The following is a 25,718-nucleotide window of genomic DNA, read 5'->3' on the forward strand; positions in this document are numbered from 1 at the left end:
CGGCTCTCATGGAGCCTCACGGAGAGTTAACATGGAAATCCCCATTGACTTTAGTTCTATTAGAAGTTACTTAGTTCCAGGAGGTGGCGGTATAACACAGAAAATGTGGTAAAGGTCATGTAATTTGTTTGTACTTAATCTTTGTTTGGTATGTGATGGTTCTGTGTTAGTTTCCAACGAACAGAAGTTTACTGTTAAGAAACATTTTAATCTACGCGAATCACATCACCAACCGACTTCCTGGTCCCCGGTTTGCGCAACTCTGTTATTAGATGGCTCTGGTGACATCTAGTGCTCATCAGTGTCATCACCTTGCCGATGAGGTGGTGGGGTGGGATATTGGGAGTTGGGGGGCAGCATGAGATAACATGTCTTCATAAGAAACAAATCCAAACTGGATATTTTGTAAAGGTCACTCACTCACTCACTCATTGGATCTAACACGACATGTGGGGGGCATTCCCTTTCAAATGTGAGTGTTCATAGCTTCACATCAGTTGCTACTAGATACTTTCTGTATTCATAGGTACTTACTGTACTACCTTTAGGGTTCCCTTTAGTGATTCCTACTTAAGGCCATCGCACATCAGTTCCAATAGCATCGCGGAGCCATGTCAAACCCGACAATTTCGGTTGTCTCCGCACACTGCAGCAAATGAGTGCAGCAGTAGGTGGATTTAGCAATGGATTCGAACAAGCGGCTCTGAAAAAATAGAGCTCAATGTAAATTAACAGCCAACGTTGGTGGACATCGACGCCAGTGTGCGAAATGAAATCGAATGTTGACAGAGTAGAACTCTGCACTTAGTCGACACTAACCGCACGAACACAACAAAGGCGACAAGAGCGACAATGGCACCAGAGCTAATTCACTTTGTACAGACGGGCTAACAACAGAAGAGACAAATGCAATTTGGGTGACAAGAGGCGATTTGATGCTAATGAGCTATGATGGGGTTTGGTGACAGCCATAGCACCTAATTGGAATGACGGAATGTTTGCATTCTACTTAAAACGGTCATACTATGTTGCTTTTGTCGTTGGTGCTATGAAAACAGTTCGGCAACTCTTTGTACCTTTTGTCTCTTTTGCTGTGTTTGTGCGGTAATTTGCGGTGGCCTTTACAGTACACTAGGCCAGTAATTGGTTACATCGAGAGAGCTGGCAATCAAGATATCACTTAGTGCTATGCTCTCCAAGCTTCGAAATGCAAAGGTAAGCCTTTCAACTCAGGTATTTAGATTTAGCAGACATGTGATCTGAGTGACTGGCCTGCATTAAGTGTTGGTTTGAAGGGGCTTGCATAGTCAATGCATTCTGACACATACGCGTTCCTGTAAGGCTAGGTATCCCCACGCTTCGGCACCATTATGTGCAGAATTGTTAATATTTGACGTGCATTACATGCATCGTCATTGAAGGAGATACCTGCCTCACCGTGCAGTTTTTAGCGTTACTCGTGTCGACTATGTTTAGTGGTCTAACACTAAGACCGCAATAAAAGTGGAACAACGGAAGGCCATAATTACAGGTGTTAATGTCACTGGCCTACATTGTGAGCAAAAAGTGAACTGTAGGCCTATTTTCAATTTTGATTTTTTTTTTTTTTTCAAAAAAGTTACTTGGGCCACAGCTTCCACGGTCTATGGTTTGCCATATGAGGTCGACAGACATTTATGGCCACCTCTTTGGCTGCCAAGAGTGGGGCCAGCCTGGCAAACTATGGCACTGATCTGACAAGAGCTGCTTTGCTGATTTGGTGGCCAACGCAGTGACACTAAGTGCACTTCCGTAGGAGTCACACTGGCTCTGTGCCTTTACCGCCTACACAGACCACCCACCAGGCATTCCTTGCAAGCCATTGGGTGGAGAAATCCAGTAGGGGACAGTTACAATTGTACCATGTTTTCTCGACTGCATCATGATTGCTCATTGCAAAGGCTCATCTCGAAACACCTCGGAAGTCTCATTGAAGTCGTATGGTACTGTATGTGCATTGCTAGTGGAACTGGTAAAAATAAGTGTCTCCTACTGTAGGAATATTTCACCCACACAAGGGCCCCGCTAAGGAGACAAGGGGGGGTAGGAGAATTCGGAGGGGCCCCAAGGGGCCACAATGGGCTCTTTTCACATGTGGTCAGACACCTTCAAATACCGCATATTTCAATTCACTCGAAGCACGTTTAAGTTGCATCCGGTGGCACAGACATACAGGTACATGACTGTACATATACGTATAGATGGTGCTTTTTTCTGCCTCAAAGTCGATTATCCTGCTTCGCTTCTAAACGGGACTTGTCTGATGTCATGGTGAAAAGAGCTAATTGCAAATATCTTTTTTAGAGGCCCTATCATTTGTTTTTAGCAGTAACCCTGTATGACCCACATTTATACTCATTTACAAAAAGTATGAGTGTTCTTACACAGCAGCATTTCGCAAACAAAGTCTGTGAGACATTTTCCCTTTTTGTAATAAATTGCACGGCTGTGGACTGACAATCAGGGGTCAGGAAAAAGGAGACTTACTGGCAACGAATCCACAAAAGATATGGAGGCTCCATTCCACAGCATTTGCTTTGTGGAGAGGAACAATGTAGGCAGTGATGGATGCTCATCTGCCAAACTTGGAGGAGTCTTACAAGGACAGGACAAACAAATCCCTGACTAGCCGGAACATCCGATGCATACAGACAAATTATCTAGTCGGTTATAGAAAAAAAGATGGGAATGTTGTGACATCAGAGCCCAAAGAAACACACTCACGCAAAAGCAAAAAACAAAGACACACGCACACACACACACCATACATCTAATCCCACAACACCCCATATCCTAGAAGCAGCAGGTTCAATAAACAACAACACACACACACACACACACACACACACACACACACACACACACACACACACACACACACACACACACACACACACACACACACACACACACACACACACACACACACACACACACACACACACTACGGCTTACAACAAACAAGACAGGAGTACCCTGTTGATACGCCGTTGGTTAGACTGCACGGTACTATTATGGGTCTTCTGAAGAAGTGTCTGGGGAGTCACTGGCTCCCTCTTCAGGGCGGGAGGTGTAAGTACAGCAATGCACACTGTACTGTTCTGTACTGTTAAGGCTGCCATGGATGGGTTTTTTCTATTAGAATACCTGCATAATGAGTTAAGTTTTGGACCGTGGACGGTCAGGAGCTGTGGTGTCAGAGGTAACAGGAAATAGCCAGGGCGCCCAGGGCCGCCGACAGGAAGTGAGTGACTCGATACAGGTGCAGCGAGGAGAAGATCACCATGGCAACGCACAGCGGCAACAGCAGCCGGCAGGTCAGTCGGAGGGCTTTACTAGAAGGAGCATATAAAACACACACACACACACACACACACACACACACACACAATTTCAGTTTCAAGAATAGACAACTGCATTAGATCGTTTTTAACAAATACTTTCGGTACAGACCAGTATTGATAACCATGTTTAGAAAGCTATAAGCCTAGTTTAAAAAGCGTCCCATATTAAACCATACAGTAGGTGTATTGGCCTACCTGTGGTGGAGAGTGTGTGTGTTGGCGTTGATGAGGAGTAGGGTGGATGCCACCAGGGGAAGAGTGTGAGGCCAGCAGGGGTCCAGCTCCAGGTGGACTGCATATCTGCAGAGGGGGGGAAGGAGGAAAACAGGTCACATCACCCTCCCTCATCCTCTTCTTCATCATCATCAAGGCACACAGGTGGGGAAATGGGCACAGTTTTATTCAGCATGGATGCATTAAGCACACACACAGACATGCGGACAAACAGATAGACGGCATGCACATACCCCACACTAGGGCTGAACGATTTTAAGAAAAATGTTTAATTGCGATTTCTCTGACAGATATTGCGATTTCAATTTCCATCACGATTTTTTCCCTTTCTTTGAATCAAGTTTCAGTGCACGGGGCTCTGTTCTCATGCTCCGCAACAGTTGCTACGGTTCAAGTGATTGTCTTTGCAAGTTAGTGACCTATTCACGTGCAGCATGGAGCTTTCTGATTGGTAGCTGATTCAGAGCCATTCTATCTGAACTATCTGCTGTTTACTACACCACGCATACGAGTGCAATTATTGACGAAACAAAAACATGGATCAGTTTAGGAGCACGTTTTTTCTGGCTTTGACGATCCCAAAATCAGGTTGTCCGACGTAGCGATTTTCGGTCTAAAATGATAGATCTTTCAGCCCTTACCACCTACAACACCCCCCTTACACACACACACAATGGACGCCACTCTCCAGACCCTCTGCCTTACGCAACGCCACCGAGCCCAGGGAACGAGCTGACACACACACACACACACACGCACACGCACACGCACACGCACACGCACACGCACACGCACACGCACACGCACACGCACACACACACACACACACACACACACACACACACACACACACACGTATTATGACATCTGCATAGTGCATTGTGTAAGCAACCAAACAATGCAACTCACATCTTATGCAGTGACCTATGTAGGGTGTAAGTGAAAATGTGTGTTCAAAAAAGTAGACCAATGACCAGAGAACTAGTCCTCTGACTGCCAGAGGTATATTGCCAAAAATGCTCCAAACCAAAATGTGATCAACTTGTGTACATATTATAAGCACACGAGATTTGGTGCCAATACGCCCACCTGTTCAAAAGTTAGCATAGTACTTCAGTACAAAAACAGTACATATAAACGCAACGGTCAATCAGTAAACAAAAAGTCATCTTCAAAGTGTTGACTTGCAAAATGTAAACACTTGACAAACAAGATTCCCTTGAACCTGTTCAAAAGTCAGCCGTCTCGAAAGCAGTGGCCTCCAAACTCTAATCAACTCATGTACCCATCATTAACATGAAAAATTTGGTTCAAATCAGTCCACCTTTTCAGCAGTTAACACGTTAAAACAAAATATCTGCGGCGGACAAGGCAAAAACGTCACATCCCCAACGCACTGCATTTCGGGGATATACAGTAGAAACAGCTACCTGAGGTTGCGTGACCAGTGTATGAGTGAGGGAGCGCAGAGCATCGTGGGTAGTGTGAGGAGGGCGGACAGGCTGAGGTGCAGCTGCAGGTCATCTCGGACCTCCTGCAGGGCAGACTGGCTCTTCAGCGGGCCGCTGCCGCTGCCATTGCCATTGCCATTGCACTCCGTTATGGGGCCGTTCTGGCAGCATGCGGACCCATAGCCGTTCTCCGTCTCTGTGGACTTCTTCTGTGGAGCCTGGATACAATTTGAATATTTGGTAGACAGTTAATTTAAATAAAATATGACAAGTAATAATAATCAGAAGTTTGCAGAAAATGTGATTAATGAAACAGAAAAGACAGTGGAAGAGTGCAGGTAGGCATTACTAGACAACTCACCAGGTTCAGCACATAGCGTAATGTCCGTTCAGTCATCTGCAACCTGAGTACCTACAGAGAAGAGAAAATGTTTCAAATGTGAAAGGAACTATCCACAGTCAAATATATTGTACATGGGTCAAATTGTGGATGAATGCGAGTACATGCAATGACCTGAGACCAAAATCACGTCAATGGGATGTGTTTTGTGAAGGTCTGATCGTACAGTGTTAGCTGAAATGCATGTTACATGGCTGGGACTTGGGCATGTTCTTTAGGATGCTGATACTAACATTTCTTTAGGATTTCTTGCCAATATTCACATTTCCTTAGTATGCAGGCATCATAACAACAACATTCTTGGTACTTATGATACGCTAATATAATTAAAGGTCACATCAAACATAAAAGGTCTTTGCATCAGTAATGTTATGCATCACCTCATGTTTTAGGGCTCATGTCACCCTCCTGAAGACACAAAAACAACCATGAGATAACAACCTAGCTCTTTTTACGCCACATGACAATAGGCACATGTGATGCGAGGTAGAGGTGTGGCGAGTAGCCTGTGGTGACATACCGTGGTTCTGATCCCACCCTACTTAAGACTATTAGTACACTGGAGTGCATTGTACTGAATTTTACACCAAACACAATTTCATTGCCTTTTTTGACAATGACAATAAAACTATCGAACCTTGTATCTTGAATCTAGCACCTCCTGTCCTCTCCTTAAGCTTGTGGCCTTCTGTTGCGATGCAAGAAATCATGGACGATAGATGTTTTTTACAATATCTCGCAAAAGCACAATTCAAATGTTGAAGGGGGAAAAGCCCCCTAAAAGTTGCTCTGCCTAGAATGAGAGCGTGGAAACTTAATAGTCTTCTCCACAGAGGAGGGGTGTCATTGAACCATGAAGCCACATGTTAAAGGAGAGGACAAAAGGTAACTAGTTTGAAATGGATCTTAAAGGGTAACTTCTGCCAATTTCGACATGCAGTTGTAATGCTCACACTACCCTGGACTTGTCAGTACCTTCAGCCTTTTCCGAGATCCTGTTCATTGTAATGGGGGCAAGCTTATGTTTATTTACATGTCAAAAAACATCTTGATTTATTCTCAATAACAACCTAAAGGTCAGCAGACAACTAGCAAACAGCGATACCTTTGGGATAATATTTGGAGTAGGCCTATGTTAAGAAAGTTTTTAATGTAAACAAAGTCTGCCCCCATTAGAATAGCTCAGATCTCAGAAAGGGCTGAGTCGAAAAATGCAGCATCACCGGGTACTGACAAGTCAAGGGTAGCGTGAGCAATACAACAGCATATTGAAATTGGCAGAAGTTATCCTTTAAGTGCAACCAAAGACCACTTGTCGTACCCTGTAGAGATGTAGCAGGAAGGCCATGGTGACGGCCAAGGCTCCACAGGTGACACCCCCCAGAGCCCCCAGGACCACCATGAGGAGTAGCTGGGTACGCAGGAGCAGGGTACCACACTCACGAGACACCATAGGCCTGGAGGAGAGTACAGTAGTAGAGTGGAGAGGTGAAGAGAGGAGAGGAGAGTTGTTAGAGTGAAGGAGAGGAGACGAGAGGAGAAGGAGAGGAGGGGGAGAGGAGAGGAGAGGAGTGTAGTAGAGTGGTGGAGGGGAGCGTGGAGGAGAGTAGAGTAGAGTAGAGTAGTATACCATAGTATAATACAATATAGTACACATATAGTATAGCATTGTATAGTAGAATATAGTAAACTAGAATTTGGTGATAAGTTATGGTGACTCCGGTTGTAGTTCTGTAACTGTGGTTTTAAACCACATTCCATTCCTGAGACCCTACAGGCCTGCTATGACAACGATTCAAAGTAGACATATACTTAACCCCCAACAAACCAGAATCCTCTTAACCTTCCCTACAACACATGAAAACAGATCATTCAATTGTGAACTTGTTAAAAAAGGGAAAAAATGTAAAAACAACACAACTGTGCTCCCTGCCTGGGCAGGTGTTTGCTAGCCTGATTGTCATCGACTTTCAAATCTCTTCGAGATTTGGTCTGACCAAGAGCATAACAAATAACATTTCCCAAACAGCATGGTTGACCCACCTCCCTTGGCTTGCTAATGGTTGTATGCTTCCCAACAAAGTGGGCGGAGTTCCCGATTTTTCGGGAGCTCAGAAAGTACTTGCATTGCTCTTGACCTGAGTAGAGGCAACTCTGAAGGTGTTGTGTCGCTAGTAGGGCACGCCCTGGCTAGGAGTTTGCCACCAATGCATGGACTGGTATCTCTCACATCCTGTACATGTTACAGATAGCCATCATTCCATTAATTATATGCCTAGTATAATTGATATAAATATCATGACCATAAACCTTAGTATAAAAGATAGAGTTGCATTAAGTAAACGTAGAAGTACTCTTACAGATGTAATTGCAACAACAATAGAATGATAAATATCCTTAGCATAAACCTTAGTATGAAGGATAGAGTTGCATTAAGTAGAAGTAGAAGTACTCTTACAAATGTAATTACAACAACAATAGTGTGGTATTACAAAGCTGAAACCATGTAATACGATACAGCTGGTGTTGTAATTACATCTGTAAGAGTTCTTCCACTTCTACGTTATCCAACACTCATAAATGATATATGGAAAAAATATGGAGTGCCTGGATGAACTTTGATCCTTTGATTCACCTTTTCCCCGATAACCAAGAGCACCCAAAACTTTATGAACATTCCTATGACTGGCTGAGCTACCAAGCCACCTGTGTGCCTGGCAAAAATCAATGATTAAGTGCCATACGCACCTGTGCATGGGTGCGATTACGAAAGAGAAGAGGCGCAGGCCGATCCGCATGAACATGGCCCCCCAGAAGGCCAGCGTGGCCCCCAGCAGGCACAGCAGGGGCCCCAGGAGGCGGGGCCAGTCCTCCGCTGGCGTTGTGGCGTTGTGGGTGGTGCTTGTTGCCGGGGTGACGGGCAGGGTGTCCACCGCGGGTAGGCCGAGAGACGTCCATGTCTCCTCAAACCAGCTCTGCCTGTATCAAATATCACACAAACACACACAGACACACACAGACACACGTGAGTGAAGGTGGCACTACAATGAAGTGTTCACAACTTAACAGCAGGCTCTCGCACACCTTCACAGGAATGAGGAAATAATGGAACGTGTTCTTTTGCTTTACATTCAGTTGAATCCAAGCGTACCTACACACAGGGCACGGAAGGGTTGGGGCTACTACAATACTAACTTTTATACTGCTTGATGGATGAATACTTTGGAAAAAAAAGAAACAGGATAACCCTGTCATGTCTCTTGACCCAGTTTCTCGAAAGCGACATTGCTAACCAGGTTTTCAAAAAAAGTGGTATCCTGCATCCCTACAACTATGCCTTTCTGTATATGGACGGCTGGGTCTCACCTGAGCAGCAGGTGCAGCAGGTATATGGGCAGTTCCAGCGTGTGTGGCCTCAGTGCCCTTCTCATGGCGGTGCCCATGCCCCCTGGCCGCCCGGCCCGGCCCACAGAGCCCAGCTGCACCCCCACACACAGCAGCAGGCTCACCGCCATGTACACCGGCAGCACCGGACCACAGAACCGCAGAACCTGAAGACAGACAGGCGCAAAGACAGACAGAGATCAGAACCATTGGCAACATTGGACCACAGAACTGCAAAACTTGGAGACAGACAGGCACAAAGACAGACAGACAGACAGACAGATATCAGAACCACTGGGAGCACTAGACCAAAGCAGCTGTGCACAGACAGACACACAGATATCAGAACTACTGCTTAGAACACAGCCCACAGGACTACAGAACCTGCATACAGAGAGAGATCAGAACTACTGCTTAGAACACGTTTAGTCTGAACAGCAATAAACCACCAAACTGCCGGACCAGCAGGCAAACACACAGGCATTAACATCTCTGCTAAGACTCATTTCACAAACAGATCAACACATAGCAGAAGTGATACAGTTATCTGCAATGGTTTGTGGTTGTTGAACATAAAAGATGAAATTGGAAAAACAGTAGGCAAATTTAGTTGCCATGAAGTATTTATTAGAATAGCGAACCACAGGCGTGTGGATGCTACCAAAACTGTCCACGACAGTGGAATTTTTTGTGGTAAGCTGCACCTCAATGTTTATTACTACGCGGTAGCTCTCACCTGTCCGAGTACTTTGGGGAAAGAAGTCCTGATTGATACCTGTGAAAGAAGAATGCTTCGTTTATAGACCACGATACATTGAGATATGGCACAAAAATGAAACAAACCAGAAATAATCTTGAGAAAAAAATACAGCAATACCTTATACTGGCAGTTGGGGGCAGTGTGGAGCAGCAAGAGGGCACTTGAGGTGTTATCAGGACGGCTCGTGTGAAGCATTCCAGAAATCTCTGTTACGGAGGGCGTGCTGGACCAAAAAAGGAGAGCAGATAGATGCAGAATAACAAAAGCATGAGTAAACACATACAGCCAATGTAAACAAAGGAGACCCTGACCCTGTTCATCCTCACGTACGGTATTGAGTAGATCTGTTGTGCAGGTCAGACAGCAGTCATAACCACAGGCAGCTGGGCAGCTGATAAGGTAAGGTTAAGTTAAGAGGTAAATCATCTAATACAAGAGCTTTTCTTTAAAAAAACGAGGACTCCAGGCTCTTCTATTAGATGATTTACCTCTTAACTTAACCTTAACTTACCCTGAACCAGCTTTGTAGTATAGGCCCCTGGTATGAAAACGCTGAACGAATGACAAATGCTGCGTAGCGTAGCCCCTCGTGCCATGCCGTGCCTACCTTGCAGTGGTGAAGGAGTCCTCCCTGAACCAAGGGACCTTCAGTCTGTACACGCTGGCTGGGCGCTCTGCAAAACCAAATGTGCATAAAATTGACTGATTAAGTACTGCTAATGAGTTACTAACACCATCAGATACATGCAAGCTTTTGATATCAAATGAATCATGTATCAAAAGACTACATATGAAAAATACATGTATATTGTATATGGCAAAACACTTACACTCTCACACACCTACAAGTGGGTAGAGTCAATAGGTAATCGCTCAAGGCATTTATGAGTAGGGAGGAATGGGTCAACAACCTATACTGTCTTGATCACAGAGTTGTAGTCACATGTGGGGATGCTTTAAAAAGACAGGGCGCGTCAGCTCACCTTTGCTCATCTTGCACTGGCTGGAGACAGTGATTCTGAAAGCTTGGTAGACCTGTCAACACATGAGCAGCAGCGTGTCAACAAATGAGATCACATGGGTGCACACACACACACACACACACAACTTTACATTTGGCAGATGATTTTTTACCAAAGCGACTTACAATCAAGGACATAATCATAGCGTACACAACACTTGCAGATACTAAGTGCACAGGAAATATGCACCACACACACACACACACACACACACACACACACACACACACACACACACACACACACACACACACACACACACACACACACACACACACACACACACACACACACACACACACACACACACTAATGGAGTCATCACTGGATGTCCACAGTGTTCACCTGGTGGAAATGCTGCAGCTGGATGGTGTGCATGAGGCCGGAGGAGTTGACGGTGACATCACTAACAGTCAGGCCTGCACAGAAAAAGGCCAGATCCCAACCAAGGTTTACACACAAGTCATTTAAGAGCAGTTTAAATATTATAATTACATAATGAGATATTATAATCACATATATAGATCATGTATAGATTAGATATTATAATAATCACACATCAGAATGTGCAGAGATAACTGATCATGTATTCTCTTTTCTATGCATGTATGCTACTGGTCACCTTAATTTCCCTCGGGATTAATGATACTCTACTCTACTACTCATCCTCAGTCTCCACTCACCAAAGGACAGCACGTGAGGTACAGGCACGGGGATGGTTTGAGACTCCTCTCTCTGCCATTCACACTCGATGACAAACTGAAACACAGACGACAGAGACTTTTGGACACTGATGAAGAAGTGGTAACATCACGCTAGGTTACTTTATTACCTACTTTGAACTCAATCCTTTCCTATGATGCATCAGATAGTCAAGAACAGGAGCGCGGACGATACCTTACTTTTCTAACAGGCATAAACATTGTTTAGATCTAACCCTGTGCACATGGATATGGTGCATACACTAACCAGGCTATCACTAGCCTAAATCACTAATGTCAAGTCGAACAGATCGAATGAGTGTGCAAGGAAACATGAGAGTTCCCTGGCTAGACACAGATCAATCTAAACATTATCTAAATGCACATGGGCCCTTTTGGCTGATGACATACAGCAAGAGTTGCATAGTCTCAAAAATAAAATCATTGCACTCTCACCTCGCTTTTTTATATTGGTAAAAAACATGAAATGAAGGCAAAATGGGTTTGTCATCAATACATACACGAACGGTCAGGTCGAAAGTGATTTGCTATAAAAGGAAGAAACTTCACAGGTACTGTATATCTCGTCTTCAACGAGGTTAATAGACCTACCTGGTTGGCATTGGGGTTGGACGCAGCAATAACCAGATGGGAGACCGAGGGTAGATCTCTCACTCTTACAGTCAGTGCCTAGATAGATGGAGAGAGAAAGAAAGAGAGAGAGAGAGAGAAAGAAAGAAAGAGAGAGAAAAGAAAGAGAGAGATATTAATAGCCCTGGCCTCAGGTGTGTGTGTGGTGGGGAGGACTACTAGTGTGTGCTACTTTTGAGGTTTTAGGTGTTCACACAGCCATCAGTCCCATCTCATGCGAGGAAAAAATAACATCTAAAACAGCAGATTAAACACTAAAACGCTTCCACACAGCAGACTGAAAGTGGAAGTGGTTAGATAAGGAATGTAGCTTGTCCTAACTACACAATGTGAAGCACAATAGAGTGAAGATATCTTGTATTTTTGTGATGTAACTCATAAGGAAAGGTGACATGATGATAGTAATAAGAAATGGGTTATAGAAAAATCTACAATCTTTAAAACGTAAACATACAAGAGTAGTGGCGATGAGAAGAAAAAAAGAGCGCTTGAGAATGAAGACAATGTGCAAGGCTACTTTTTTAGGTTCATCCTGACATTTCACCCTAAAGCCAATTACCCTTAACATTTTGTGAAGAGTGTTGTAGATGTGATGTACAGTGTGTCTATAACGTCTATGCCATCAACCCCCTCCACTCTTACCTTGTATGAAGGCAGTAGCTCCGTGCCCCATGACAGGTCCACCGCCTGCTCACTACAAAAGGGAGGACAGACCGACTGTAGTTTTATTTTTGGACTCTAAGACAGACAGCACCATTTATAGATCAACAGCAACAAAAAATATAATACTGATTGTAGATGGGTTTTTTTAAACTTGCACCCAAACCCTTTTTCCCCCTTGAAAGATGGGCATGTCTATTCTTTTCACCAGGTTTATTTTTAAGTCATCAGATAGACTGCACTATTTATAGCCACAACAACAAGGAAGGCAAATAAAAATCCTGAATTTCTCAGCTTCTGGGTCTACTCACCACATGGAGCCGTTCATTGCAGTGCAGCCATAAAGCCAGCTGGACATTTCCTGTATAAACAAACAAAGAGCAAAGCTCGTCAACCACAAACCACTCAGTGGAAACATTCTCACCAAAACAAGCTTAAAACGGTGGGGAAAATGGCTACATGGAATGTGTCTAACGAGAGCTAAAAAATGGAGCAGAAACTGAGGAGACGTTTATGGTGGGTTTACCAAACTGCAGCGGAAATATTTAAATGAAAATGAATTTAAATCAGTAGAAAAAAACAGAAATGTGATGCGTCTGAACATGGAGTTAAAACAGAGAGCAGAAACTGGACAGCCTTATATGGTGCATTCACTGAGTTGAAGTAGAAATAGTCTGATTTAGGAGGAGGAAAAAGCAATGCTTTGCGGAGAGCCTTGGCCTGAGAAACCTATTCCTCATTCTCTTGCTATGAGGAATATGTCTGAACAACGGAAATGGAAAAAGAGCAAAAATAACCCAACCCAAGCCTAACATGGTGCCCTTACCAAGTTGCTGCTTCGACAGTGGAAATGACTGTAGGCTTTCCTACGACTGGAGAGGGCAAAGAGGAAATACTTCACTTCAGGTTCCTGCAAGAAAGATAACTTCAGTTATCACACCACATTATCAATGTGGACGAAGACAAAAGAGAAAGCACAAAGATAAACCTTTTGTATATTTTTGTCATATGCAGCCAATAGGAAAAATACACATATGCACAATAGAGCATTTTTCCACTAAACAAATACCATGACATTTCATTGTCTTTATGGATGCAACAAAACAGTCCCACATAGAGGTTTTCTAGGTCATTAAAAACGGTGAGTGTGCCCTATCTAGCCATCTCTTGCTCTGCGTCCTGTGCTCATTGCTCACCTTAGGGGCAGTGTAGAACAGGCGCAGAGTGTTCACTTCAGTCCAGACCTCAGCTGGAGCTGTACAGGCAAATACATACGGTTATAGGCAAAGGATCTACATACAAACATTTCAATCCTAGGGCATTAAAGAGGTGTAATCAAACAGTCAAGCAATCATTCAATCAAAAACAGTGCAAGAATGATAAAAAAAACAAATCACCCACACATTTATATTCAGGCTCTAAGTTCACACCAGCCAACCGGCTAAATGCTGGTGAGAATTCAGTTTGGCTGGTAGAAAAGAAAACTTACTTGCCACTTTGACTGATAGTGAATGTATGTTTGGCTAATTAAATTTAACATCTACTAGCCAAAATAGCTAGTAATGGAAAAAAAAGTTAATTTATGACCCTACAATGCTTACAATGCTTAACACCTTACCGCAGAAATACACCAGCTGCGATCTGAGCGAGGCGAGCGACGGAAGTAATTGACTTTGTATTGAGTCGCGCGACAAAAGCGATTCTGGAGACTAGAGCGATTTGCACGACGAGCGCGACAGTTTGAAGTTGAAATCTTTTCAACTTTCTATGACGCGGTTCGGCGACAAGCTGCGACAGCCAATGACTGTATAGAGGTCAGTGACCACAGCCAATGGGAATGCTTGAATGCTTTGCCTTCTGCCTGTACGGACATACTCTAGTCTCCTCAATCGCTCGTATCGCTTGTATCGCTTGCTGCTGCACTCTGTCGCTTGAATCGCATCACACCTGGTCTATTCGCGCGGTTACAAGGCCTTCATACTCACCTTCAATGGGTGAAAAGGTGACCTGAGGTTCAGGTGTCTCATCGGGCATCTGCACAGGGTGTCTGATGAAGTGATAGTTGAGAACGGACATCCTCTTCTCCTGATCATCCGTGAACTACCAAAACAATGATGTGTTGTTAGCAAGACAGTGCATAAACAGAACATCTGTTTCAATGCTTCAACATAGGCAGCGGGCCAGAAATCATAGCTCATCTAGAAAATGAGTTTCGTTGTGACCGTTTAGTGGCAACTTAAAAACATGTTTTCTTGATCAATTTGGGGGTGCTGAATCCAAATCTGCCTGTTGCCACGGCGTCAGCCTGCACGTTTGGCCACCACAAGGGGCGCTATATTCATTTTAGCTTATTTATGGGTAGAAACAGAGTTTTAAAGTTTTCTTTCCTGTTCAGTTATAACATTTTACAGATTGCTTTGTAACAACATTTTCCATGAAACTGATGACTTGGCGGAGGGGGGGATGGGGTGCAGGAGGCTAGTTCAAACTGACTTAAAATGCTGGTTTTGGACTGTTTCTTTACTTCAAGCCATGTTTTTCTCTAAACATGACAGCTAATTGGTTGAATTATCGAACAACATACATATACATTACAATCTAGACTCAAGATGGAAGAAAACACCAAAATATGACACATAGGCTGCGGACCACAAATCATAGCTCATCTGGAAAATGAGTTTTGTTGTGACCTCTTAGTGGCAACTTAAAAATATGTGTACTTGGTCAATTTGGGGGTTCTGAATTCAATTCTGTCTGTTGCCAGGGCATAAACCTGCTCCCTTGGCCACCACAGGGGTGCTACTTCGGTTTTTACCTTATTTACTGTATATACCGGTAAGTGCACAGAAAAGTACACGTATAGATTTGGCCCAAATGTTCATTATTGTGCACTCTTTAAAAAAATGCCCTTGGCCGCGCAGAAAATCCAAGCTGGCGGCCATATTTTAAGATGGCCACCCTCTGCACTTATAATGAGGCCACGAATAGCTTTAATTATGATTGCATGAAATACTACAAATGTTATCTACAATACACTTTTTAAAGAAGAGCATTTTCCATTGATAAAATCCAGATGGCCACCGTTTTCAATATGGCCACCCTCTCCACTTATAAATGAGGCAAAGAATCGTTCACTTAGTGATGCAAACATTGAATTTGGCACAAATGTTCTATAGAATACACCCTTTTAAAAAGTGTGATGGCCACCAAAAGAATCCTAAGTGGCCACCATTTTCACCATTTTCACCTCAGAAGACCAAGAACTGTTCACATAATGAAATTTTGGCATGCAATTTCGGACCCTTGTTCATTAGAATATAGCCTACTCTTTGAAACAACAACATTGTTCACACGTTTCGAGATGCTATCCCCTCCACCAACTACTAATGCTAACTATATGCAATTACTTCAATGAAATCAACAAATTACTGAAGAACAATACTGTATAGGCTACATGTTACAGTCTGAAAAGGATATGTGATTTCTTATTCAAAAACATCAGTCACAAATACTAAGACTGCACAATATAATGTCAAAATCTTGACAGGACTGAAGTAAAAGGATTAAGCAGAACTGTACTTCACATATGCAACTTCACTAGACTATGCATATAAGAACTTCTACTACTCTTTGCAATGGCTGCCCTGATCATTCTTTGCCAATCTTCTCCCGTCAGTTGGATTTAATTTCTTTGAGTTCTGGTTGGCATATGCTTCCAAACCCACAGGCACTCTGCTTGATTTGTTGCATATTATGTAGTGTGTTGTTGCATATTATGTAGTGTGTTGTATCAGTGCTGCTGCTGTTGGAGGGATGTCTTCACATGGCCTTTCTGCAAAATAGTTAATGGCTCGCATCACTCATACAATCTGCAGTGCTGAATCTCTCATTCCACTACTTTCCTTTGAAGGCTGTAAAAGCATGGCAGAACAGCATGTATTAGGCCTTCTCTTGTGCAATTGTGTTGTAAAGTTTGTGGATGACAATGAATTGAAGGGCTCTGGTTTTTTGGCCACACATCAGCCCTAAATGTTGCACACTAGACTTGAGTGAGAGAACATTGCACATTGGTATAATTTGGCAGGGAAAAGTAAGAAAAGGTCACTCCATGCATTAACTTTCTTTTATTATTACACAGACGTGGTTCGGCGATCTGCCTTACCATAATTTAGCATGGGAAAAGATGTGGCTATTGGCTTCCTCCTAGGACCATGTAGTCCTATCTCATTCAGAGAGAGTTTTGGTTTTACCAAGTCTGATGCAGACGGCAAAAGATATACAGCTCCCAACTTACTCAGGAAAGTCTCAACATCATCAAAGTTGACTTGGTCAAAGATATCAAACACAATCAGTTCTATCTGAGATGTAGGGTCTCATGTTTCCAGCACAGCATCATGCCAAACATTCCAATGTCCTTACCTACTGTACAACTTGGCCCAAATGGAAGGACTGTAAATGCTGTGTAGTTAACAAGAAAATAGCTGTGGGTTCCCCCAACTTGTCAATTTGGATAACAACACCTTTGCCAATTTCCTCAGTTGAATTTAAAAGCCACCAATGCATCAAAGCACCAATGAGTAGTAAGTACACTCCACTTAACTTGTCGGAGTATGGGAAATGAGGCTGTTCAAAGTTTTTTGGAATATATCTGCTGATAAGGCCAAGACTAGTTAGAAAATCCAGCTGACTGGGGATAAGAAACTAATTGAAAGTGTTCTGGGTAATTGGGTCTCCCATTACAGAGAGTAGAGAATGGCTCAGACGGGTGCAAATGCTACATGTCTTATTTGTCCACTGTCCAGCCTTACACAGTTCTTTTTGAGATTTTGTTATAGGACTACACTTCTAATATTTATGTTGTTTTGCTCTAAAAATGCCATTGTGCAAAAATAGCAGATCTTTTTGGTCAGACTGTATGATAGTATAGTGATCAGATTGTTTTGTCTTAAAATAATTGTACTGCAAATCAGTTAATATAGGCTAAGGAGTCATTGGTGGAAGGTTGCCATCTTGGAATTCCCTGAGGCCAGCACCCTTTTTTCAAAGAGTGGATTCTGATTAACATTTTGTGCCAAATTGCATGCTTGCATCATTAAGTGAACTATTCCAGGCCTTTTTTACAAGTGGAGAGGGTGGCCATGTTGAAAAATTGTGATATTTTGTATATTTTTATATTTGCATAATTATCATAATTATAAATCATAATAATACTATACAACTAATAATAGAGTCTAACTTAAAATATTGAGAATTTTGTCTTTTTCAATTTTGTGAAAACCTTTGGCCCATAATTGGCAATTAGGCCAACTGTATTCTACCTTGTGTCTATCAGTCTTGAGTGAAAGAGTCATGCAAAGGCAAAGACAGTAACTAAGTTGTGATTTATGTGTTTTGTGTTTCATAATTACAATCAGCCATGATCTGCTAATTATCATTCATGTCGGGCAATGAATGTTGAATTAACAATTAACGGTTTACCTGTGGTACGTTTGTCACCACACAATTTCCTTATTTTACAAGACATCAACAAACCATTCGCAAAGTAGGCCATGTGTAATAGAATCTACACATCAACTTCACCACTTTTTCCTATATGGAATTAACAGGAGCTGCAGTGCATTTCAAGCAGTTCAATCGCCTACCAAATGGTGGCGCTATGCTTGACTGCCATTTCAATCATAGGCCATGTTTAATAGAATCTACACATCAACTTCACCACATTTTCCTATATGGAATAAACAGTAGCAGTGTATTTCAAGCAGTTCAATTACCTACCACATGGTGGCGCTATGCCTGACTGCCATTACACCCATAAAGAAATATTGATAGGCATAATACACACTTAAGCTTATATGTGAAGTTTTGCTCTTGTGGATCACTTCAAATTTATTTGGTGACACTTTTCTTGTTGAAAAGGGAAATTTTAATTACATTCCTACATTACCAAAAATCGCTATTTCAACCTTTGTTTTTTATATGAATGTGCAACTTTTGACGATGGCAACACTTAGAATATTGACTTATGCACTCTGATGGATATATATGAGCAAAAACCAAGTTGCCACCTGATCACTCCGACGAACTTGCAAGATAGGATTTCTGGCCCGCCGCCTAACACTTTGCAATGCATTAGGAAGTAAGCACGTAAGTGAATGAGTAAATGAAAGTTCTAAACGACATTTTAACAACTTATACTGTATGGATCAAAGCGCCTTACAGAGAGTAACACATATCAAATACAAAGCAAAGGCAAGCATAAGGTCTGGAAGTGCTTACCTGTCCGGTCTCTGGTTCGATGAGGTCAAATAACGCTCTCACCGTGGCCAGAACCAGCTCCTTACACCTTCAAGCAAATGCAAAATTCAGGTAAACAGTATTATATACTGGGTTAGCAGATCGTACAGTAATCACGCCTACATGTACTAAAATGGCTAGCAGACATGCCAATTAACTTGAACTGGACTTTTTGTTTCTCAATGCCACATTCTTTTGGTCAAACTTTACACTTAAGATAATTGAATGATGACAGAATGATGTATTGATTACTAATTAATCAGATTACTGTTTTGCTTGGGATGGTTTAACTATTTAGTGCTAGGCTGACAATCTCATTAGTGCTATTGTAATTAGACAACGAAGGACCTGCATCAAATCATAACCATCCATACAGTCATCCGAGGACATTCAGCACAACAATCGTGCTGCCACAACTGAGAAAGGATTACAACATTTTGTATCTTACCAGACTATTGACAGGTGATCCGTTGACACCCACGTCCTCGGTACAGCAGTGGCCTGTCACAAAGAAACAGGACAATAATGAAAACTAAATTTGGGTGGTGCAGACTTCTTTTCCTTCCATATTACTCTTATTACCACAATAGACAAAGATATCCGGTAAGAGAAAAGAAATGACGTGCAGTGCAGTAATTAATAAACGACACAACATGAAAGAATAATGAGCAGGAGACTAATGAAATTGTGTGATAGTGTCACTGCAAGACTGCCCAGCATGAATAAAGTCCACTGGTATCAATAATGTAGCACAACACCTTTGTCTCTGCACTGCATTGCAAAAAGATATCAAGCGCAATCAGAGATGGCAACCAGGCTGCCTTGCCAATGTTTTGGGCGACTGATGCACAGAATGATTTATTCAAGCCACCAGCCAGCAGCCAAAGGGAAGGACGCCGGCCCTATTTCAAACGTTGGGCCGTTGGCATGACAGTCAGAATGCACTCACAACTCTAGAGATGGTCATGTCATCAGAATGTGAATGACTGACACAAGGTTGGTTCATTACCGTACATTACATTCCACTTCGCTGACACCCTTTATCCAAAGTTAATACAGGGTATTTTTTTACAGTCCCCGGAGCAATGTAGGGTTAGCTGCCTAGCTCAAGGGCACTTCAGCCATGGATGAAGGTGTCCGGTAAAGATAGGATGACCAACTCCCTAACCATTGAGCTTCCCCATGGTTCCTTTACGCCTTCAACAGTAGAGATGATTTCTCTGTGGATATGTGTGAAATAACGTACAGCAGGTCTAGGAGACAACCCAGCACCCTCTGTTCTCTTACCACCATGGACAGCTTGTTGGGGTCGGGCACAGGGCAGCGGAGGGCAGTCAGGCCAGAGCGCACCTGGTAGTCACGGTAACCACCTCCGACAGAGAGCACCGTCACATTGCGCAGGTCCTGTGCCCCGCCCACCCATCGCCGCCTGACAGCCGAGTAGAAGTCTAATGGAAGCAAACCAACATAGAGACATAGACACACAGGAAGTTCATTTGTAAGCTAACAAACCTAGTGCGATATAAACATTTGCATTCATAGTATTTTAGGCACGATAAGACATGTACATTTATTGAGTTAATTTCTAAGCCATATTGTGTTCTTTTATATAAAAATCAGTTGTCAAAAAGAAGAGCGTGACACTGCTTCTTCACGGTTCACCACTTTACATTTGGTGTGCTGACGTTTCGGCACTAAGCAGTGTCGTGCTCTAATTTTTGACAACTGATGACTGCAGTACCCTGAATAGCTGCACCTGCTGAAAGAGAAACCTTCAAGGTACTTCTCAAGGTGAAACTTTTATTATTATCATCATCATTATTATTACTGCTACTTGTAATAGTATCATTAGTATGTAAGGCCTATAATTATTCTTGGCGATGTTGTTCTTCTTATTATCATGTTATACTATATTGCAATACATTATTAAGACAATGTTATGACATACGTATGACGCCAGCATCAAGTAAAGTGCTACCCATTATTTTCTGCAAAATGTACATTATATTGAATTCGTCAAAAAAATGACACACATCTTCAACGTAATGATATTGAATTGGCACGTTGACTAACGTGTAGTAACTTAGTGTGAATGGTCCAGCAGCTCATACCTAGAAGGTAGGGGTCGAGAGGCAGCACGGGAGCCTGGTGAGGGGAGGCCTGGGTGATGATGAGGCTGACCAGGTGAGGGTTGAAGCGGGGCAGGGTGTATAGGGCCCGGGCCACCACACCCCCCATGGAGTGTCCCACCAGCACCACACTGCTCGGCCGGTCGGGCAGGTCCTGAGGGGGACACAAGATACACATCAACAGTAAGCCCAGTTTTTCCAGATTGGGTGGTTTCCCGACCAATTGGGCTGCTTAGAATAACTGTCAGCGAGTAAAATAGGGTGCTGGTTAGATTTTCTTTAGATTTATGACCATAGAAATCATTCAATAGAATTTAGTTAAAATTGAATGGGATTTAGTGACTCCAGATGGGTTTGGATTTTTTTGGGGGGTTGGAAAGCATCAGGCACATCTGGCAACCCTGCACAGGTCACCTCTATGTCCTGCGCACAGTATGTCATGGATGTGCACACAGTGGGCTGAATCACATGGCATTTTCATAACCTGAACAAACTTCACTTAGGTCATTGGCAAACACTTAATTTGATGCCATCGTCATGCGCATGACAGTGTCATGACAGTCATTGATGAGTCATAAACATTATGTCAATGTAGGGCTGCACAATTAATCGAAAAATAATCAAAATCGTGATAAAATAGTGAAATCGAACTCATGATTTTAATCGTGATTTAATCGTGGCAATAGTGACCTACTTTTGAGAGCGTCCTTGAAGCCAGAACATACAGACAGGCTGTCCACTTAAGTTTCATGCTATTGCCTTTACATAATTATTACAATTCATTTTATTTTGCTCATCCCGTATGTCATTCATTCTTGGTTATATTTCATCTTGTTATGATTTTCAAAAAAATCTGAAAAAATCAATGATCGTGATTAATAATCGTGATTATGATTTTGACCAAAATAATCGTGATTATGATTTTTTCCATAATCGTGCAGCCCTATGTCAATGTCATAAACATTCTGTGGTCATGAGAAGTTGACATTGTTTGGGCTGTCTTTTACCATAACCAAATGTCACTTAACATTCATAAAAAGTTTATGACATTGACATAACGTTTATGACATGTCCATGATTGTGTCACGACAGTATCATAACACGATCATGTCATTTGTATGATGCCTGAGGCAAGTCATGAACATGGTAACTTTGTGTTAGCTACTTTAGCAATACAATAGACATTGCAAAGGTACTGACTGCCACAGTGATGATTGGTGAATTTGTTTTTAACTGCTTCCATGATGTAGCACTCTTCTGTACACTTCTGTACTTCCTTATTGTGTGCTACACACACCACGCTATGTACTGTAGACCCTTTGTATAATGGTTGAGACTTTGGTATGTCCAAACACTCACCTTGTATAGTCGTAGTATGGCCTTGATGCTCTCGTGCAGGAAGCGCGTCTGTCTGAGCAGGCTGCCTCCGTACAAGGCCACCAGCTCCTCGTTGAAATCTATTGTGAAGACGTTAAAATGGACGCCACTCTCCAGACCCTCTGCCTTACGCAACGCCACCGAGCCCAGGGAACGAGCTGACACACACACACACACACGCGCACACACACACACACACACACGCACACACAACAGTTTGTTTACACCAGTGGTTCCGAAACATTTTCTATTGGTACCCCCTTTTAGACTGAAGAATATTTTCACAACCATCTCAGTCCCGAACGCCAAAACGGTTTGTCTGTGAATATTGCCTATTTTTAATTCATATTCATAGAAATAGTCGTCACATTAGTAAAAAAGTCAATACATTTCAAAACCATGAACAGTTTTACTAACCAACTGTGATGGCATATACAGTAGTCAAGGATTTCTGTGAACTGTTTCTCCAATCCCCTATGGATCCCGACCCCCATTTTGAAAACCACTGCACTACACTTTGCAGACGCTTTTATCCAAAGTGGGACTCACTGTACAGCTATTTAGGCACAACATATTTGTTAAAATCCCTAAATTACAGTTAAATCAGGTGCCTTGCTCAAGGGCATTCAGCCATGGGTGAGGGTGCAAGAGCACACATTCGTTCTATTGATATGCAATTACTATGCTATAGGCCATGACTACCCGCCAGACATACAACTAAGAATCCCGTTATTTCACATCACCTCCATTTGCCTGAGGTGAACTCTGAGGTGAACTCTCAATGGCTTCAACTGTTCTCACGTAGGAGATGCTCAGGACAACAGATACAAAAGGATTGTAGCTCCCAGGGCCACTTAAATGTCGAGAGAGATGGCCCTACTCCCCTATCAATTGCTTGTTTGTTCCATCATTATGGTACAACAATGGAGAACAGTGTATACTGAGATTGCTTTGAATTTGTACGTAGAGAAGCTGAGGGGCATATTGGGTCGTGTGAATGGTCCGATTTCTTGTATGTTATAAAGTGCAAAGCAACAGATCTACAATTGTGATCAATCTACAGATTGGAACACAAAGGCTTTGTTGTTTGCATGCAATCTACTTGGAATGTTTGCAAGGATTAGAGAAACAAATGCATAATGCACAATAATCACAGGACTTAGAGAGGGAATTGACGAGTACCGGTAATACCAACATGGGAAAATTAGGTTCAATAGGCTTCAAGAAACTCAATGCTAAAACCTGCCACCGGATAGCTACCCTTTATGCTTTATAACAGCTACTCCTATAATGGCAGCGACAATGGCAGGAGAGCAATAGTCAGACCTCAACAGTGAGGATAGAAATGTACAGAAGAGGGTAAGATACTGTGCACATGTGGTTATGCACATACATGTCATGTACCAGACAAAAACAAATTAAAAGCTGTGAAATACATGATTCACTTTATAAAATCTGTGATATTTCAAAGGAGCCTTGTTATGGCATACACTCACATATCAGTGTGTGTTTATTCCAATTCCAGGTGTGTGTGTGTGTGTGTGTGTGTGTGTGTGTGTGTGTGCGTGTGTGTGTGTGTGTGTGTGTGTGTGTGTGTGTGTGTGTGTGTGTGTGTGTGTGTGTGTGTGTGAGAGAGAGAGAGAGAGAGAGAGAGAGAGAGAGTGGGTGTTTTCCACCTACACATGGCCCAAAGAGAATACAGCAAATAGATATGAGGCATCCTGACAATTTTGTACAATTTACTTATTCATTCCAAATACACAAAGGCCACTCACTAAACTTGAATCACACTGGCAGAAAATTCTTAACACTGAAAAAGAATTGGTGCTAGAGGATGCCTAGATGCATGATTTGGTGCCAGCCAACGTTAATAGCCAGGCTGGAGCATCACTGAGTCAGATTATATTTCTACAATCAGTGGGAATTTGATCACGCGCAACGGACCTCAGCGCGCCTTCTTTGAAGATTAAGCTTTTGACTGAAGTAACCTGCATAATGCCAATGGCTCACTCACCTTGTTTGTAACTGCCAGCGTTCCCTGGCAAGAACAGGACCGGTGCTCCACTGAGCTTGAGGCCCTTGGTCTCCTGTGCGTACACGCCCTCTCCGTACAGGTAGAGGCCATAGGCTGGGTACTGACGGGACACTCGTCGAGAAAGCTGAACACGCTGTGTGACATACATGAAATGGCATCATCAGTGATGTCTGTGCCACACATACACCCAGGTTAATTAATAAAACCAAGCGCCCCAATTGCACTGACGTTCACGCCCGCACGAGGTTGGCAACTATTTGAGATATAGGGATACGGATGGATAGGGCAGCCACTTCCGTGGAGCCTAGAGCTTGACACCTGCCTCATTCAAAACCTCTAGCTCTACTAAGCGCCACTGTGGCTGAATCAGACGGTCCGGTAAGACCTGATTTTTAAGCAGCCGAGTCAACGCGAAATGATCTTTCAAAATATTAGTGGCCGTGGCGCGGCAGCTGGAACCAATGCCCAATGTGTGCTAACCGTCTTTGACACTGACAGGTGAAATGTTGTAGTTGTAGTTAGCATGCACATCGGGATCCCCCAACAACAGGTTGACAGTGGCGCTGATATTTTGGTCGTGGTAGTGTTGTGGTTAGCAGATTATTAACTGGCAGGCTAGCTTCGGTCCTCTCCGAAGCACACTAGATCGAGGTTAAGGTGGCTGGGCAGCAATCTCCGATATTACGCATGCTTGAATCGGTAACTGGTATTTTAATTCCTCATTAAATGGTAACTGATAGATAAGAATGTGTTCTTTACTCACCCGGTATTCTGGGTACTCGAACATGTATGTCATGCTACACCTGTTTTCCTCGTAACCCAGAAGTAACTCCCGAAGCCCCATTCCCAAAACCCCTAACGCACAACCGAAGAATGCGAGAGTGGTAGCTTTCATGTTTTCTATATTTGTGTTACAATGCTGTAAAAATATGCAGCCTATTTCACGTCTCCATTTCCCGTTCAAAGACCCACACACCGTCTGCCTTTTACAAGTCCCAACCTATGGGGGGCGTTTCAAGGAAGCCCTCGGAGTGTCGTCATCGACACTGACATAATAACAAGCCAATAGAAACCCGTGTGTAAGAATATACACCAATAAAAATAGGGAACCATCAAAGTTGGCCTGTCGGTTTTTAAAGAGACAGTCTTACTCTGGACACAAGAGGGCCTGCAAAGACAACAAAGTTTTGCTTATAAAAAAAAAAAGATTTGAAGAAAGAACAGTAGTTGACAAACG

The 25,718-nt window shown here is 42.9% G+C and overlaps 1 protein-coding gene across 1 annotated transcript; it reads right to left on the reverse strand.

Moving 5' to 3' along the window:
* Nucleotides 1-287: 287 nt before the first annotated feature.
* On the reverse strand, nucleotides 288-25,640 carry pgap1 (post-GPI attachment to proteins inositol deacylase 1). Its single transcript, XM_063214333.1, has 26 exons — nucleotides 25,245-25,640; nucleotides 24,461-24,614; nucleotides 22,429-22,604; nucleotides 21,052-21,223; nucleotides 20,228-20,388; nucleotides 19,389-19,441; nucleotides 18,923-18,989; nucleotides 14,632-14,746; nucleotides 13,843-13,901; nucleotides 13,473-13,556; nucleotides 12,958-13,007; nucleotides 12,629-12,680; nucleotides 11,948-12,025; nucleotides 11,318-11,393; nucleotides 10,980-11,053; nucleotides 10,596-10,647; nucleotides 10,220-10,286; nucleotides 9,730-9,835; nucleotides 9,589-9,627; nucleotides 8,835-9,019; nucleotides 8,217-8,447; nucleotides 6,790-6,925; nucleotides 5,430-5,480; nucleotides 5,048-5,286; nucleotides 3,579-3,683; nucleotides 288-3,374 (listed from the first exon to the last, which is right to left on the reverse strand). The coding sequence occupies exons 1-26, from the start codon at nucleotides 25,374-25,376 to the stop codon at nucleotides 3,236-3,238; spliced, it is 2,853 nt and encodes a 950-aa protein (XP_063070403.1). The 5' UTR covers nucleotides 25,377-25,640; the 3' UTR covers nucleotides 288-3,235.
* Nucleotides 25,641-25,718: the final 78 nt, after the last annotated feature.

Source organism: Engraulis encrasicolus, chromosome 13 (assembly GCF_034702125.1).
Source record: "Engraulis encrasicolus isolate BLACKSEA-1 chromosome 13, IST_EnEncr_1.0, whole genome shotgun sequence".
Lineage (NCBI taxonomy): Eukaryota > Metazoa > Chordata > Actinopteri > Clupeiformes > Engraulidae > Engraulis > Engraulis encrasicolus.